The sequence below is a fragment of the Heliconius melpomene genome, chromosome 11, assembly GCF_056956725.1.
Source record: "Heliconius melpomene rosina isolate 202511_hmr_F chromosome 11, ASM5695672v1, whole genome shotgun sequence".
In the NCBI taxonomy this organism is placed as follows: domain Eukaryota; kingdom Metazoa; phylum Arthropoda; class Insecta; order Lepidoptera; family Nymphalidae; genus Heliconius; species Heliconius melpomene.
In genome coordinates, this window is record NC_140399.1 from 8663984 (window position 1) to 8679373 (window position 15390).

At 34.0% G+C, this 15390-nt stretch overlaps 1 protein-coding gene across 1 annotated transcript; it reads right to left on the reverse strand.

Annotated features, from left to right (window-relative positions):
* Window positions 1-13881: 13881 nt before the first annotated feature.
* Window positions 13882-15390, reverse strand: Atac1 (Ada2a-containing complex component 1). The gene is made up of 2 exons (XM_085193358.1): window positions 15107-15390; window positions 13882-14998 (listed from the first exon to the last, which is right to left on the reverse strand). The coding sequence occupies exon 2, from the start codon at window positions 14994-14996 to the stop codon at window positions 14034-14036; it is 963 nt and encodes a 320-aa protein (XP_085049484.1). The 5' UTR covers window positions 14997-14998; window positions 15107-15390; the 3' UTR covers window positions 13882-14033.

The window sequence follows — 15390 nt, forward strand, 5'->3', positions numbered from 1 at the left end:
CAGCAGAAAATGCGGAGGCAATACATAGGTTAATATTTGGAAGAAGTAAAAATTTGCATCTAAATAGAAGGAAATGTTGGTAAGAAGCAGGAGAAAGTGGAAAAGAAAGCAGTTAAATAATTCAGAAGGCAAATCAAGACGAAATTAGTCTCCAAGAATTACAGACGACAACCTTTTATTACTAAGTTGTTGGGTACCATAAAAGCTGGGAAAAGTTAATGAAAATAATATCTTCATGGAACATGAGGGCTGTGTAAAGGTAGTTGTCCTAATTATTACTGTCAACAGTCTTGTTATATGATGTCTGCATATAGACCTTGGGCGATATCCACGTGCGTAACGTAGGTATTCCGCTGCTTATTGCCTTGAGTTTTGCATAATCTGAACCTGGCTAGCGAGGTGTACACGTAGTCGCAACTCCAATATGGCGGAGAGCATGTTGGATGCCTACGACATCATTAAGTCCGGGGGAATCGGACGTTTGAATTGAGTACATCTGTATTTAAATCGTATAAATTTTGACACTGTAAAGTTACTTCTAAAGGCGAATTTCAGAGAGTGAACTATTGTAGTTCTAAAATACAGCTAAGAAGCGATAATTGAAATATTAAAACTTTATATGTCAATGTATAGTAGTATCAATTACTATAAGTAATTTTTTACTTTATTACACTTCGAAGAATGATATAAGCATTAGTCGGCCTAAATTTTGGTTGAAAAACTAATGAGCTTATAAACTCACATTTTCTAACGCGTCGTATGTCAAGTCCAGTTTTCTTCAAAACTGTACCTAAGTAGCAGATAGGACATTCACATCATGAATTGTCGGTCGGGTCGCGGTTCTGGTGAGTATTCATTGATGCTTTTATGAAGTTATAATACTCAAAGTGTGTGATGATGGACTCAAGTCTTAAATTTTACAAAGGTGTTCAAAGGTTTGACCAGTTTAACTTTAAATTGGAAAAATTGGAACAAATTATTGGGCTGAGTACATAGTATTTTGTAAAGCATTCTATTAAATGCTCTAGTGTTACTAATATGTTGTACTAATGGCATCAATTACAAGGTAAAAATTAACTCGGGTAACTACTTCATCGTCATCATCATCAGTCTGTCCTCGTCCACTGCTGGACGTGGGCCTCTTCAATGGCGCTCCGCTGGGCTCGATCTTCGGCTCTCTGCATCCGGACGTTGCCGCCACTTTGCGGACATCGTCACCCCATCTAGCGGGAAGACGTCCTACATTACGCTTGCCAAGGCGTGGTATCCACTCTAGAACGCGTCTCTACTTACTATAAATTTATTATAGTTGTTAAAAAAAAAAAAAAAAAAAAAAAAAAAAGGGTATGGAGTTGGCCGGTTCTATCTAGGACCTGCTGTCTGAGCCGGATTTAATTTTCAATAGACCGGACGACATTTTCATGGGCATTTCGATCCTGCTCGTACTTCTAATATCATATTTCGTTTAGAAATATTTCGGTGAAACAGGTGAGACCTGTTGAAAATTACGCTCTAGAGACGGTGGTGTCATCCTAAGAAAAATGTTTTTCTAGGTTCTACATTAAGAATCTAGCTAGACCACCGGAAACAGGCTACAAAAGGTAACAATTTTGTGTTATTTAGAGGGGAGGCTACGCAAGGGCTTCATGAATAATAATCGATACTTATATAAACAGGTTAGTAAATTATTATCAAAAGAAGTGAGCACGTCTAGCCTTATTATTTAGACGGTTATGAGAGCTTCCTTTCCTACTCATGCTTATCAGCGAGTTGCGAAACATCTTCTAAAATTTGTTTGTAAGCAGATTATAAGTAAATCTAATAATTGAAGTTAGATTGTTTTGGCTCAGCTTCCGACAGAGCGATTATTAATTGAATTAAAAAATTAAGCAATTTACAATTCTTTGTTTGCTTATAAATAAAACAATGTTACTCATGTTTTTTGTGGTTTTACAGATCAATTTATCTGAATGTATCAGAATCAATTTATACAATCATTCTGATTTAGATCACATAGCGTCGTACGTGGTCACCAGGAGTTATAAACACGTCTCTCACAGATGCTGTGCATCGTCACATCCCAAATAATAGTACAAGTTTTACATAACAATGAAACTTGTATTATTGTGGAGAGACGATGCACAGCATCATTTTAAGGCTCCTGGTGAGAATCTGCTATGAGGTAAGAAGCGTAGTGTCGCCTTTTATACGTTCCGGCGCCCTACCACCTGAGACCACGTGACTTCCGGCGAATCGCTGATTGGTCCAAAACAGCAACCGGAAGTGAACATCATTGGATAATCAAAGGGAAGTATACAGCGCCCTCTCACAGATGCTGTGCATCGTCTCTCCACAATAATACAAGTTTCATTGTTATGTAAAACTTGTACTATTATTGCGTAGTCCAATTAAAAACAAAATGCATGTTATAACAACGGAAATGTCAATAGCGGGCTTTATAAAAGGCAAATTTAAATTATTTATTATTTTTCAAATTTTAATAATAAAGTACATTTGACATTATGCCATGTATATTTAACATTTATAATCTATATTATAGATATGCAACCTCAAAAAAGCAATCATTCGCCTATGAATAAATAAACACAATACGCATTGAATTTGCACAATGAAGAGGAAAGTTATATTATTTGAATAACAAAAATTGATGGATGAATTCCATAATTAATTAATTGAATTATTTTCTGATTCGGCTACAAGCTAAAGTGTAATAAAAAGGTATAACTGGTTTGAATTGAAAAAATGTTTTTTTATCTTAGGTACTCATTTTATAGAGAAAGTCTATATGCCAGATATAAAATATTAATTTCTAGAAGAATTGTAGATAATTGAGCAGAATAACGATGAACCGTTTCTCCACCTGAGGTTCATCTATTGATTTCCCACTTTCCGCCGAATGCTGGAGGCATTGTGAGTGGCGGAACTAAACGCCGCGCTTTGCCTTGTTACCATAGCCATAGCATAGTGAAACGAAAAAAAAAAATTTTCCCCGAGTGAGAATCGATCCCATAACCGTCACGTTTATAGTCGCACTCTTGTGCGACTGGGCCGCAACGGCCTCTACATCTTCCATAGTTCCAGAATATGGCCCAAATGTTTAAGCTAAAGCTAAAAAATTATAGCATTTTAGTTCAATCAGAATTATATGAGATTAAAATAACATAAAATACACAAAGCCAGATTTGTAGAATATTGCAATTACTTCATTAAAGTGAACAAATGTCTAACGGCCGTGTAATACAATTGGTCGACAATCCAAGCCTTATTTGCAAACCGTTTGCTCGTTTGCATTCGCTATTGGGAAATGTGATTGTAATGAAATACATACAGACTACCGTCATACCCAGAAACTTGAATTAGTGTTTAACTGACATTAAATAGACACAAAATGTGGCTGACGACGTCGTGGTGCAGCGGCATAAGGGTGTGATTGTAACGCGATGGTTGTGGGTTCGATTTTCATTCGAGTATAATTCATATTAAAATATTTAATATTAAAATTTTCTTTGCTTTTGTATCGTGGCAAAAGCACGGCGTTGAGTTCCGTCATTCAACACGCAATGCCTCCAAAAAGCGGTGGAAAATGTTGACCAGAAAGCCGAAACCGTGGTGGTTTGTGGACGTTTTTAACACTATGTTCCCTCTGCCTACCCTACAGAGTAACGCTTAAAAAAATATATTTTATAATTAATATCATTTATATTTGAATATTTGATATTCATTTCAGCTTGATCTCAAGATAAAAAATGGGCTTTACAGACGGGCAATAAAGTTACTTTATAGGGTTCCGTATTTTCCCTTTCCGGAACCTTAAAAACGAAAATGAATGTATATTTTAATTTAAATATATATGCAGAGTGAGATTTGAATCCACAATAAATAATAAATAAACCTCGACTGTAGGTACAGTGTAGCTAAAGGTAATATATTTTAATAATTGAAGCAAGAAGTTGATTGCAACAGTATATTTGTTGGCGAGGGTAATTGCTTAAAAAAATAATTATCTTTTTGTATTGTCTGTTTGTAGCACACAGAGCTCTTAAGCTTATTTAATAAATATAGACTAAATAAATATTTTATATTTATAATTTTTTTTGCCAGAAATCTTATACTCCATATTTAAACAAAATATAAGTATGGGTTTTAGTAATTCTTAAAAATATTTAATTACAAATTTGCTTTGAAGAATTTATATAATAATTACACAAGGAACTTTCTACCTCCAATTAAGGATAAAAAAGCTTAATTGTGCTACTCTAGAGTATAGAATGATATCGTCTACTCTAATGGCAATACTTAACCTTACCATTTCAAAGTGGCCGTTTGAGACTCTTTATCTATATTTATAAAATCGAAAGGTCACTCACTCATCACGAAATCTCAGAAACTACATGTGCTAGGGATCTCAAATTTTGCATAGGAGTTATTTATAGGACGTAGGTGCTCGCTAAGACGGGAATTTACAATATTCGACTCCTAAGGGGTTGTTTTTGGGGTCGAAAGTTTGTATGAAACTTGGTTACTACAAATGCTAGGAGTCTCAAATCTTGCATAGACGTCACTAGGACGTAGTCATGGAGACAGAAATTTATAATAAAAGAGTTCACGCGGGTGTAGCCGCGAGCGGGCCGCTAGTTTAAGTATAAACACGTAATGTATATATAACATACCTATGTTTTAAGTATGGTTTCTCAGAAAAACTAGGGATTATAAAATTAGCTTCGTCATGTAAAACGCTCCGGGGTTTTGGACACCAGTCGTGGGCGACTGTAAACGTGACAGGTTGTGGGTTCGATTCCCACTAGAGGAAATGAAATTTTTAATACTTTTATTTCCTAGCTTTAGTAACGAATACAAAGGGCGGCGTTGAGTTTTACCAGTCTATACGCGATGTCTCCGGAATGCGAAGAAAAGTGGGAAACGGAAGTGTCTTAATAGGAACGGAGTCTTGAGAAATGTTTTAAGAGGTTCCCAGGTTCCCTCTCCCATATCGTAAAGCTAAAAAATTAAAAAAAATAAAATTACATTGCAAAGATTCCTTTGTATAATTCTATAGGTATATGGAAAATGCGTACTATACATAACTCTTGTCAATTATGACAACTTGTATATTATGAAAATAAATATTCATCCGCGTAGGATTTGTACCAAAACTCTACGACATAATAGGTTAAATTATTCGTTACAAATATAATTTAATAGTTAAAATGCTTCACGCTGTATCACGCATATAGCAGGATTGGCAGAGAACCCTTCCCTGCTACATGCGAGGCACAACCCCCTACCCCTGCGCTACAACTGACCTCAAAGATTATTAATATTACGAATACACACTATTTGAAAAAAAAAGCTGGCATTGTTCAATCAAAATTCCAATTTAATTGTTAATTTGTTGATCCGTATTAATTTTATTTTCACAATTGGAAACATTGGAACAATTTCATCCTTCACATCGCTAGTTAAAATGTTTCAAATTTTAGTGCTTCCGTTAGTACGTATAATAAAAATGGTGTTTTGTGATGATGTAGGTCTATATCACCCCATTTCACATTGGTAATATTCCTGAATAGCAATATATTCTTTATGTCAGTTTTACGACGTCGTCCACATATTCAAAGAGCACCTACAAAGGATGTTCGCTGTATTTAAATAAATATTGTAAGAGAGCATACAAGAAATATAATGTATTTGTATGAAATTTATATTTTTCTGTTTTGTAATTTGCTTTTAATCACATATCAATTAACAGCGATTTAGGTGCGGCTTCGCCCGCTTTAACCTAATGGTTTATTATGGCCAAATTATACAAAATGTTAACATCTATCTTATTTGTATATTTTTGTCCTGAACGGAAGTTTTCCATTTTTTTTTTGTTTTTATACGTACATAAATTATTGTTCTTTAGATTTATAAGGAAGTACTTTAAACTTGATTGATATATGTAATATTTATAGTGTGTTATTAGAATATATTGAATGTACTGTATGTTTCCCTTAAAAGTAAATAAAAAAGCTTTTAATATATCTATTGTAGTCTATGTGTCATTCTGACATAGCTATATTATATTACTATAGAGTTTCTTTTTTATCCATTCTTACAAATTTTCTAAATAAATCGCGATCTTAAATTTAAACTTAGTGTTTAGCATCTTTGTGTTGAACATAAGTATGAAAAACGTTTAACTTTACATATTTAAACAAGTATTTAAATTTACTTATTTGTTATAAATAATATTAATATTTTCATTTAGCTCTGGTAACGAGGCAAGCGCGATGTTGAGTTTTGCCTCTCAACAATCCCTCCAGAGATAATAAAAAAAAATTCATATGACAAAAATGTATTCAGTTATTTTTATTTTTTACCTTCTTTTAAATATTTCTTACGATTCTCACAATTTAACTTGTTTATTGTTATTATAGTAATTATTTTCAAAAACTCTTCAACTATTTGTTGAAATTTCTAATACAAACATTACTTTCATTTTCGAGAGAACAAAAGCAAAGTTATTTTGTTTCAGTTTGGACTGAAAATCTAAATCTTATTTGATCTCGTTCAAAGTTTGTACGAAAGTTTATAAACAAATAGAACAAAACGGCCTATTTTGCAGTTGGTAGAGTTTCCCAAGGACAACACGCCGGAATACTTTACTAAGTAAAGCTACCAGTTTATTGTCGCATAACTTAGGGCGTATATCTAAATAGGGATGACGACGCGTAAAAAACCTTATATTATGGTCATATTTATTTTGCTCCTAAATGTATAAGCTATAATATTGTAAAGTTTCATCAAAATGCGTTCGGTTTTTTTTAAATGTTCTTATTTATGGGCTTTTTAAGTAAATACAATACAAAAAGTCAGTTCCATCGTTCCCTGTAAATTAATTAAAAACACATAATAATATCACATGTTTGCTAAAGTAAATTATACATTATTTAACGTTAAAATTATATAAAGATTTCTGTTGTTTTTACGTGAAGAAACATCCATACAACAACAGAGGAACAACACTCGAGGAAGTGAAATATTTATTTACGTTTATATTTCCATTTCTTCACTCTGCTTGGCCTCCAAAATTCGGCAGAAAATGGGGAACGGAGTGTCTTAACATTAGGTTCCCTCTGCCTACCCTGCTGTGTGCGGGATACAGCGTGAAACATACTCACAAACTTTTGCATTTATAATATTAGTAGCTACAATATTTATCGTAGCTACTCGTAGCACATTTTCTCAATTTTTATAGAAGTTATCGGGTTAACGTATTTTGCATATCAAACAAAGCTCCCAAGCTATTAGTTTGCATCGACGGTTGACGCAAATCCGGGTTTAAGCTTTTCCACCAGGTACTTAGGTAGCTTTATAAACCATATTGTCAAAAATATTTTAAAAAGCTGTTTATAAATGTAAAAATATGCTTAACATGAAAATCCATTTACATTGAAGAAACGGGTTTACGGGAAGTTACCATTTACGATCAAAATCGAGTAGTGATCGAATCTACCACTATCGTGGCAAAAAAACCAGAGAAGCGTGAGTCGGGCTCGCTCACCGAGAGTTCCGTACAAAAATTAGAGGTCTCGAGCTTTTTCTAATAGAGAGACGGACGGATGGACAACAAAATGATCTTATAAGGATTCTTTCTTTTCTCAAAAGGTACGGAACCCTAAAAATGGGCTCTCGGTTTTCCATAAGTTTTTTTTGGCCTTATTTTTCTATTTCTATATTGATAAAGAGTAAATTGGCCATCATTGACATTATAAGCGAGTCCAGGTTCAATATCCATGAATAATTGGCTCCTCTACAATGTGAAGCAAACTGTATTTATTCACTGCCACAACTTGTTTGACCTGAATTGTAGTTGCCCCTAGTCCGATAGCAAACGACGTAGAGCAACTAATCTGCATGTACGGACAGTGGCTATTATATGTATAAGGAGAGAGATATATATGGAGAAAAAAAGATATTTCAACTAAAACATTCAATTAAAATGATTGTGTAAAGTGAACACCTGCAAAGGATGGACAAAGAGTTACTTAAATGCATGGAATTACATTTTGCCCGCTCACATTATGAGGTGGTAAATTAGAAGGAAATCAATAATAAATTAACACGAATCTCAAAATCAAAATTAAATCAGCTTCACGCTGTATCCCGCACACAGCAGGGTAGGTAGCGGGAAGCTAGTGATAAAAATGACCGTTCCTCATTTTCCGCTGAATTCTGGAGGCATTGCGTGTAGTGGCGGAACTCAATGCTGCACTTTGCTTCATTGCCAGGATGAGGAAAAAATATTTCATGTTCTCGAGTGGGAATCGAATTCACACCCTGTCGTGTTGACAGCCATCACTGGCTTCTCAGGTTTAATTTTATTCTGTATATTATATTGCATCGTACTTAATACTAATTATTTCCCTAAAACGTTATATTATTGTAAAGTCTAAACGCCATATTTAAGAAATTATACATTTAATCTTATAAATAAAAAATAATAAAATAAATATTATTTCAGTGTACCACAGCAAAAGCGGCCCTAGGTAAGTTTAGGTTTGCACAGTAGACAATGCGTGAAATATTTATTAATGCTTTAGATGGCTTTGGATAGGAAGTTAGTTGGCAGTGTGTGAAAAGTTACAAGATAATTAATGCACGATTTTTAAAAAAAAGCTAAAATATGTCATAAAAAGATCATAATAATAATTATTATATTTATTTTTGAAAATATGTAAATAAGATATACTCACAAATATATATATTATATAAATTATGTTTAGATTATTAATTTATTTGCACAACTCTAATTAATCTGGCATTTAGGTAACATAATTATAGTCTGGCCGCTTTGATCTAGAAAAAAATATACGCAAAAATATTTATAGTGTTTTTTTTTCATAAAACGATAAACAAAACAATATATAAAATTATTCCATTCAGATTAAAAAAGATAATATTTCTTTACCTTTTTATATTTTTTTATTAGTACTAATTCGTAAAGGACAAAAGATAAAAAAAATATGTTCAACGTTTTGAACTGTGGTTGGTAGGTAACAGCCTAAATAAATGACAATTTGCCAAACCCCGAGGGCAGATACTGGCGCTACTCCAGCTAGGTATATATGTGGCTATAATTTTGATAAAAAAACGTTTCGTGGCTTATTTTGTTATTTTTTATTTTAATACGCACATATTTCATCCACCACATAGAAAGGTAGGCAGAGGGAACCTAGAGTTAAGACACTCTGTTCCCCACTTTCAGTAGACTTTTCGAAGCATTGCGTGTTGAGTAGCAGTAGAAACTCAACGCCGTGCTTTAACCTTGGTACAAGAGGGAAGAAATGAAAATATTAATTAATAAGTAATAATTAATTCCTTTGAGTGGAAATCGAACCCATAACCGTCGCGTGACATTCATACGTTTGTACCCTGCGCCACGACCGCCTCCGACTTTACACAAAGAAAGGATAAAAAATATAAAATAATTATTAACTGTATTTTATAGCATTGTAGTTATTAAAATATTAATATCCACATGTTAAGTTCAATTCGTTTAATAAATATTTTATGAAATCCACCAACAATTGTTTATACGACGACGTTTCAAAGCAATAAGTAATTTCCTGTTATGTATTCAATTTCCGGCTCTTATTATTTTAGAGAAATTCGGGATTTAATAAGCAATGATATTTGATATTGATTTATTCCATCAAAAACATAATTTAAGTTGCGAAAAGTCAGACTACACTATAATATAATATTTGTTTAAAATACTTTATTAATAATATAAATCTTGTGAATTACTTACATGTACTTTCCCAGGTTCCCTCTGCCTACCTAGCTATGCGCGAGGTACAGCGTAAAGCTAAAACAAATATTCATTTTCAGCTTTTGATTATTAGTTAGAAGAACGTCATAAAATACTTTTATATGAAAAGACGTTAGGATATGACATTTTAATTTCGAATTCAAATTTTAAATAAAACTTAGTGATATTCAGACACTTTACCAGCCAGTTCCATGGCGTAGGTAATCTAATGTACTTATCAGTAAAATACGAATATTTTCTTATTTATTTAAAAAAAATAATGATTTACAAATGTTATTTCTACAACCGTCGTCCACAGTCAACATACATATATTATATTGTTTCTTTTTATTGTAATAGCAAACAATACTAGATTCCATTTCATATAAAGTTACAGCTTAGTACCACCGCTTTACGCGCTCCGATAGGCAGGGGCTATATCACTAACAAATAAAAGGTAGGCAGTAAGAAATACCGTACAATAGCAAACAATATCTACGATTGTTTTCATGTAAAATATTTTACTTTTATTTTTTAACGTCACGCTGTATCCCGCTCACAGCAGGGTAGGCAGAGGGATCCTAGTGTTAAAACTCTCCGTTCCTCACTTTCTGCCGAATTCTGGAGGCTAGTAGCTTATATGTAGCTGCTTATGTATAGTTAATTTGTACATTTTTTTAATTCTTTAGGGTTGTATTGAGTGACAAGGGTCGACCACGCGAGAGCGCAATACGCTTTACTTCGTTCTTTTTGCTGGTCATCGTTTAGTTTTGTCCAAGAATTTCCTTTGTGTGCTTATTAGTCGCTAAATCCCTTTTTTCATAAATATTTAAAACAATTTAACCAAAATCATTATATTAATTATATCCAAGTATTTTAAAATAACGTTACGTTTTTATTTTGGTAAGTTATTTTTTGCTTTTCGATACGCCCCACATATAGTAGGGTAGGTGGAAGGAACCTAGAAGACACTCCATTCTTCACTTCCCCCGAAATTTCGAAACATTGCGTCTTTGAGTAATGGAACTTACTATATACAGGGTGAGTCATATTGAACTTTCCGGTTTTGGAAGGACGTTGCACGAAGAAGGGAAGGAGTAGAAGGGTGGGGATGGTGTCATTAGACGCGCCATGACATGCAGTTTTAGTGTGAGCAATGGCTTGGTCGGGACAACATCGTGCGTTCGTAGTTGAAGAGTTTATTAAAAATGGCGGCTCCGTGATCACAACACAGCGTGCGTCGACGTGATCCCATTCCCACTGGACCAACAATCAGAAATTGGGTATCAAATTTTAGAGCAACATCATCAGCATTAAAAACAAGACCACAAGGCCGAATTAGGACGTCAACGTCAGCGGAAAACGTGGATAGAGTGCGGGCTTCAATTCAACAATCCCCTCGGCGTTCTGTTCGGAAACATGCCGCTTCACTAGGATTATCTTTCAGTAGTGTCCGCAGAATACTGCATAGAGACCTTAAATTTCACCCATACAAGATTCAGGTAGTGCAAGAATTAACAGTTAGAGACTTAGACACACGAACAAATTTATGCCGCGACATTCAGCAGATCCCACTGCTGTTTTGATCTTCAGTGATGAGGCACATTTTCACCTCGCCGGAACAGTCAACAAACAGAATTTTCGATACTGGGCTGAGAATAACCCACGAAACCTACACGAACGACCACTTCACAGCCCTCGAGTGACAGTGTGGTGCGCTATTGCAGAGTTTGGTGTGTGGGGTCCCTATTTTTTTGAAGAAGATGGTCAAGTCGTCACAATTACCTCTGCTCGGTATTGCGACATGCTTGAAACTTTTCTGAAACCGAAATTGGAGGAATTAACGCAGAATCATGACAACGATAACATCTGGTTCCAACAAGATGGTGCTACAGCCCATACATCCAGGCGTTCAATGGAAATCCTGCGACAAATGTTTCCCGGTCATCTCATTTCTTTGCGAGGTGACGTTGGGTGGCCGCCGAGATCACCTGATTTAACCCCCTGCGATTTCTTTCTCTGGGGTTACCTGAAGGAAAAGGTGTACACGCATCGTCCCCGAACCATCGATGAACTGAAGGCTGCAATCACGGAAGAAATCAATGCTATTCCGCTGAATATGACTCGACGAGTAATGGACAACTTCCGGGAAAGGCTTCAGCAGTGTGTGGTCAATGGAGGTAGACATTTACAGGATATCATTTTTAAAACCAACTAAATTAAAACTGCATGTTATGTGCTTTCAAACAATAAAATAATTTTTACTGCATGTCGCTTTGTTTTTAATACACACCTTATTGAAATCGGAAAGTTCAATATGACTCACCCTGTACTACACGAAAATATTAACAAATAATAATGCATTCCCCCATATAGAAATCAAACCTACAATTGTCACATTTAAAGTCACACGCTTGCGCCCTGCGCCGCGGCATTCTTATTTGGTATACCTAATAAATATGAATCTATACATCGCTTTAGAATATTGATAAAGAGAAAACAGTGTCAAATCACTTCTTCCTATATTTCTAAACAACCCCCACTTTAATCAAACTAGATTATTATCGATATCTTAAAAAAAATCGATTATATAAATACATATGCGTATGGCCGCAAGACCTATCTATCTAAAGGGAACAGTGGTGGCCGTGTTCACTGTTCCAGGCCAGTGGTTCTTCATCACTCGCGTCGAATACCCACTATGCGCGATCGCTCTATAAAAGTTTATTTTTCAATCAGTTATCAGATTTATCTCAGCTATGTTAAACGTGTGTGATATTTTATATAAAATTTTAATTTTAATTAATAGTGATGAAATTTTTGAGTGAAAACTTTTGAGTGTGCCAAAGTTTGCGACTAACCTAAAGCTTCGTTTGAGTTCGCTTGTAATAATATTGCACAATATTTTGCACTTTTTGGCCGCATCTAAAACACCTTCACCTTTCACGTATTGATTTATTTGATAAAATTAATTTATATAATAGAAAGGTTAACTTCTATAGAGTTAAAAATATTTCTAGAATTTTTTAAGTAAACCTTTATTCGTACTAAAAAAAGGAGTTCTATTAAAATTGGATATAGTTTCTTATATAACAACGTATAAGATACTGTAATAAATACGCTACATTTGGTACATTCATTTCCAGTGTTTACGCGAGTGTGAAGTGTAATCAACACTCGTTCAACTGTGTTGATTTACTCGTTAAACGAAATTTTCCTTAAAGATTAGATTAAGATTGGTATAGACTGAAGATTGGCAGATATATTGTTGCAGGGTAGGCAGAGGGAACCTAGTGTTAAGACACTCCCTCCCCTACTTTCCGCCGAATTTTTAAAGCATTGCTTATAGAGTGGGCCTTTACCAGAGCGGAAAATATAAATGGACCGTTTATTTTGAAAGTGGTGTAAGTCCATTTTTGAGAAAAATGTGATATCACGTAATTCATGCTTAATTTAATGTAATGTTTTTATATATAACTAGTCCGTGTTTAATTTCTCAAAAAAAACCCATGTTTTGAACAACTTAAAATCGGTCGGTAAATGAAATTGCATAATCATCGACATACTAACCTTTAATTTTCTCGAAACAAAAGAAAATGGACTTACACCACTCTCAAAATAAACGGTCCAAATAATAATTCATTCTCCCGAGTGGGGATCGAACCCACAACTGTCGCGTTAGTCACACTCTTGTGCTACTGCGCCACGGCGGCAGATATATCGTAGTCTTTCAGAAAACACTTAAGAAAACATTGTCTTAATAAAAATAATAAATATATATAATTTTTTAAGCTCTATAACAAATAATAAAAAAATATTAGCATGCTTAAAATGTATTAGTATTAGCATGTCAAATTAACAATGATAGCTTTAGCTGCATACATTTCCAAAACCATCCATGTTTCATCGAGATCCATGAGTGGTAATTTACATTATGATTTCAGGCTTTGTCCTCATACACAAAAATTTTGTTTACATTTTAGTTTAGTATCATTCTGGTTTCACTTGACATACATAGGTTGTATATATAAATTTATAAAAAAAAAACAATGAAAAGTCATAAGAATGTTATAAAAAAGTTTATTAAGCTTATTTCATCAGATTCAGATTCTTATTTTTTTATAAATATTTGTTTGCTAAAAACAACATTTTTAATTTAAACAATGCACTGATACACTGAATAATAATTATTCACATTGTATATTATATTTGTTATTTATAAAGTAGTAGTCCTAACTGGTGTTAGCTTTTCATTCGGCAAAAGTTTTACAACACAATCTGTGCAGTAGTCTGTCCCTGCATTGTCAGTCCATCTGGCTCCCAAAAAGCCAGTTTTTTGACATCCAACACACATTGTCTTTGATTGATATACAGGGGAATGTTCATCTAATAACCTTTGTTCTTTTGCCATTTTCAATAGTTCTAGAGAACTTTTATTAAGACCCTTCGATTCTGAGGGACCTTCTCGAGTTTCACTATTGTCGTATGGATCCTCCATTTTAACAGGCACATGAAGCTGTGGGAAAAATGTAGATTTTTTGTAAAATATGGAACGTGACTTATCTTTTCCAATATTTTTTGGTGCTCTTCCAGGTATGGGTAAGCCTGCTTTTGCTAATTTGGCAAAATACTTTTGAACTCTACTCATGACTTGAATAGGGGTGCGTGTTCCCAGAGCATCAGCTATTTTCTTGTAACGCCTCGCTTCCACTGCCTCCTCGGGATATATTTCCAACAATTCTTCCAATCTTTTTTGTTCTTGACATGACCACAATTGATTAAAGGTTTCAGGCTTGTTATCTGTAAATTTTCTACCTCTCACTTTTGTACTGGATTCTAATTCTTTTATTTCCTTAATGTCAGTCTCATTTGTCATAGATATATCAATTCCATATTTATTCCAATCAATAGAAGGCAAATCTGCTATTGACTGTCTTGGTGGAAAAATTATCTTCCCACATTTTAAGTCCTCAACAAATTCCAAAGGTTCATCTAATGCTTTTTTTTCTGCTTCTGCTAAGTATTCTATATCTTTTAATGCTTTTACCTTTTGTGCCTCTAAATTGACTATGTATTTTATTAAATCATAATAATCATTATTCCCTCTTAGTGCTAAGTGGTCAGTTTCAAAAGCAAATTCACCATCAGTATCAGAATTTTCATAATCCAATTCTTCCATGTCTGAAAATAGAAAGAACTTTGAAAAAATCCTAATAATTAGCACAAGTGTTGAAGTGGAAAAATATAATTTTTTGCAATGTAAATAAGACATGACTACACTCAAGTTACCTGGTAGTCCAAAGAAATTAACTGCTCACATTAAAAATAGATTAAATAGTGTACATAACAAGAAATGCAAAGCTGAATTCAGAAGTACTTCGTTGGAAGGTTGGTCGAACCGGTAAGTACAGCCTGTTATTTTCAACTAAATAAAACACGATTTAATATTTCAAATGGCAAATGTGTATTTCCATTAAGAGAAATTAGAACGATTTAACTACGCTAAAAAGTAAACACGGCCCATCTGCAGAGACAGAAATGTATTGATTTTTCAAGACGTCAGTTACAAATGT

Coding starts and splice junctions, on each gene's coding strand:
- Atac1 (XM_085193358.1), bottom strand. CDS start 14,996: ATGGAAGAATTGGATTATGAAAATTCTGATACTGATGGTGAATTTGCT.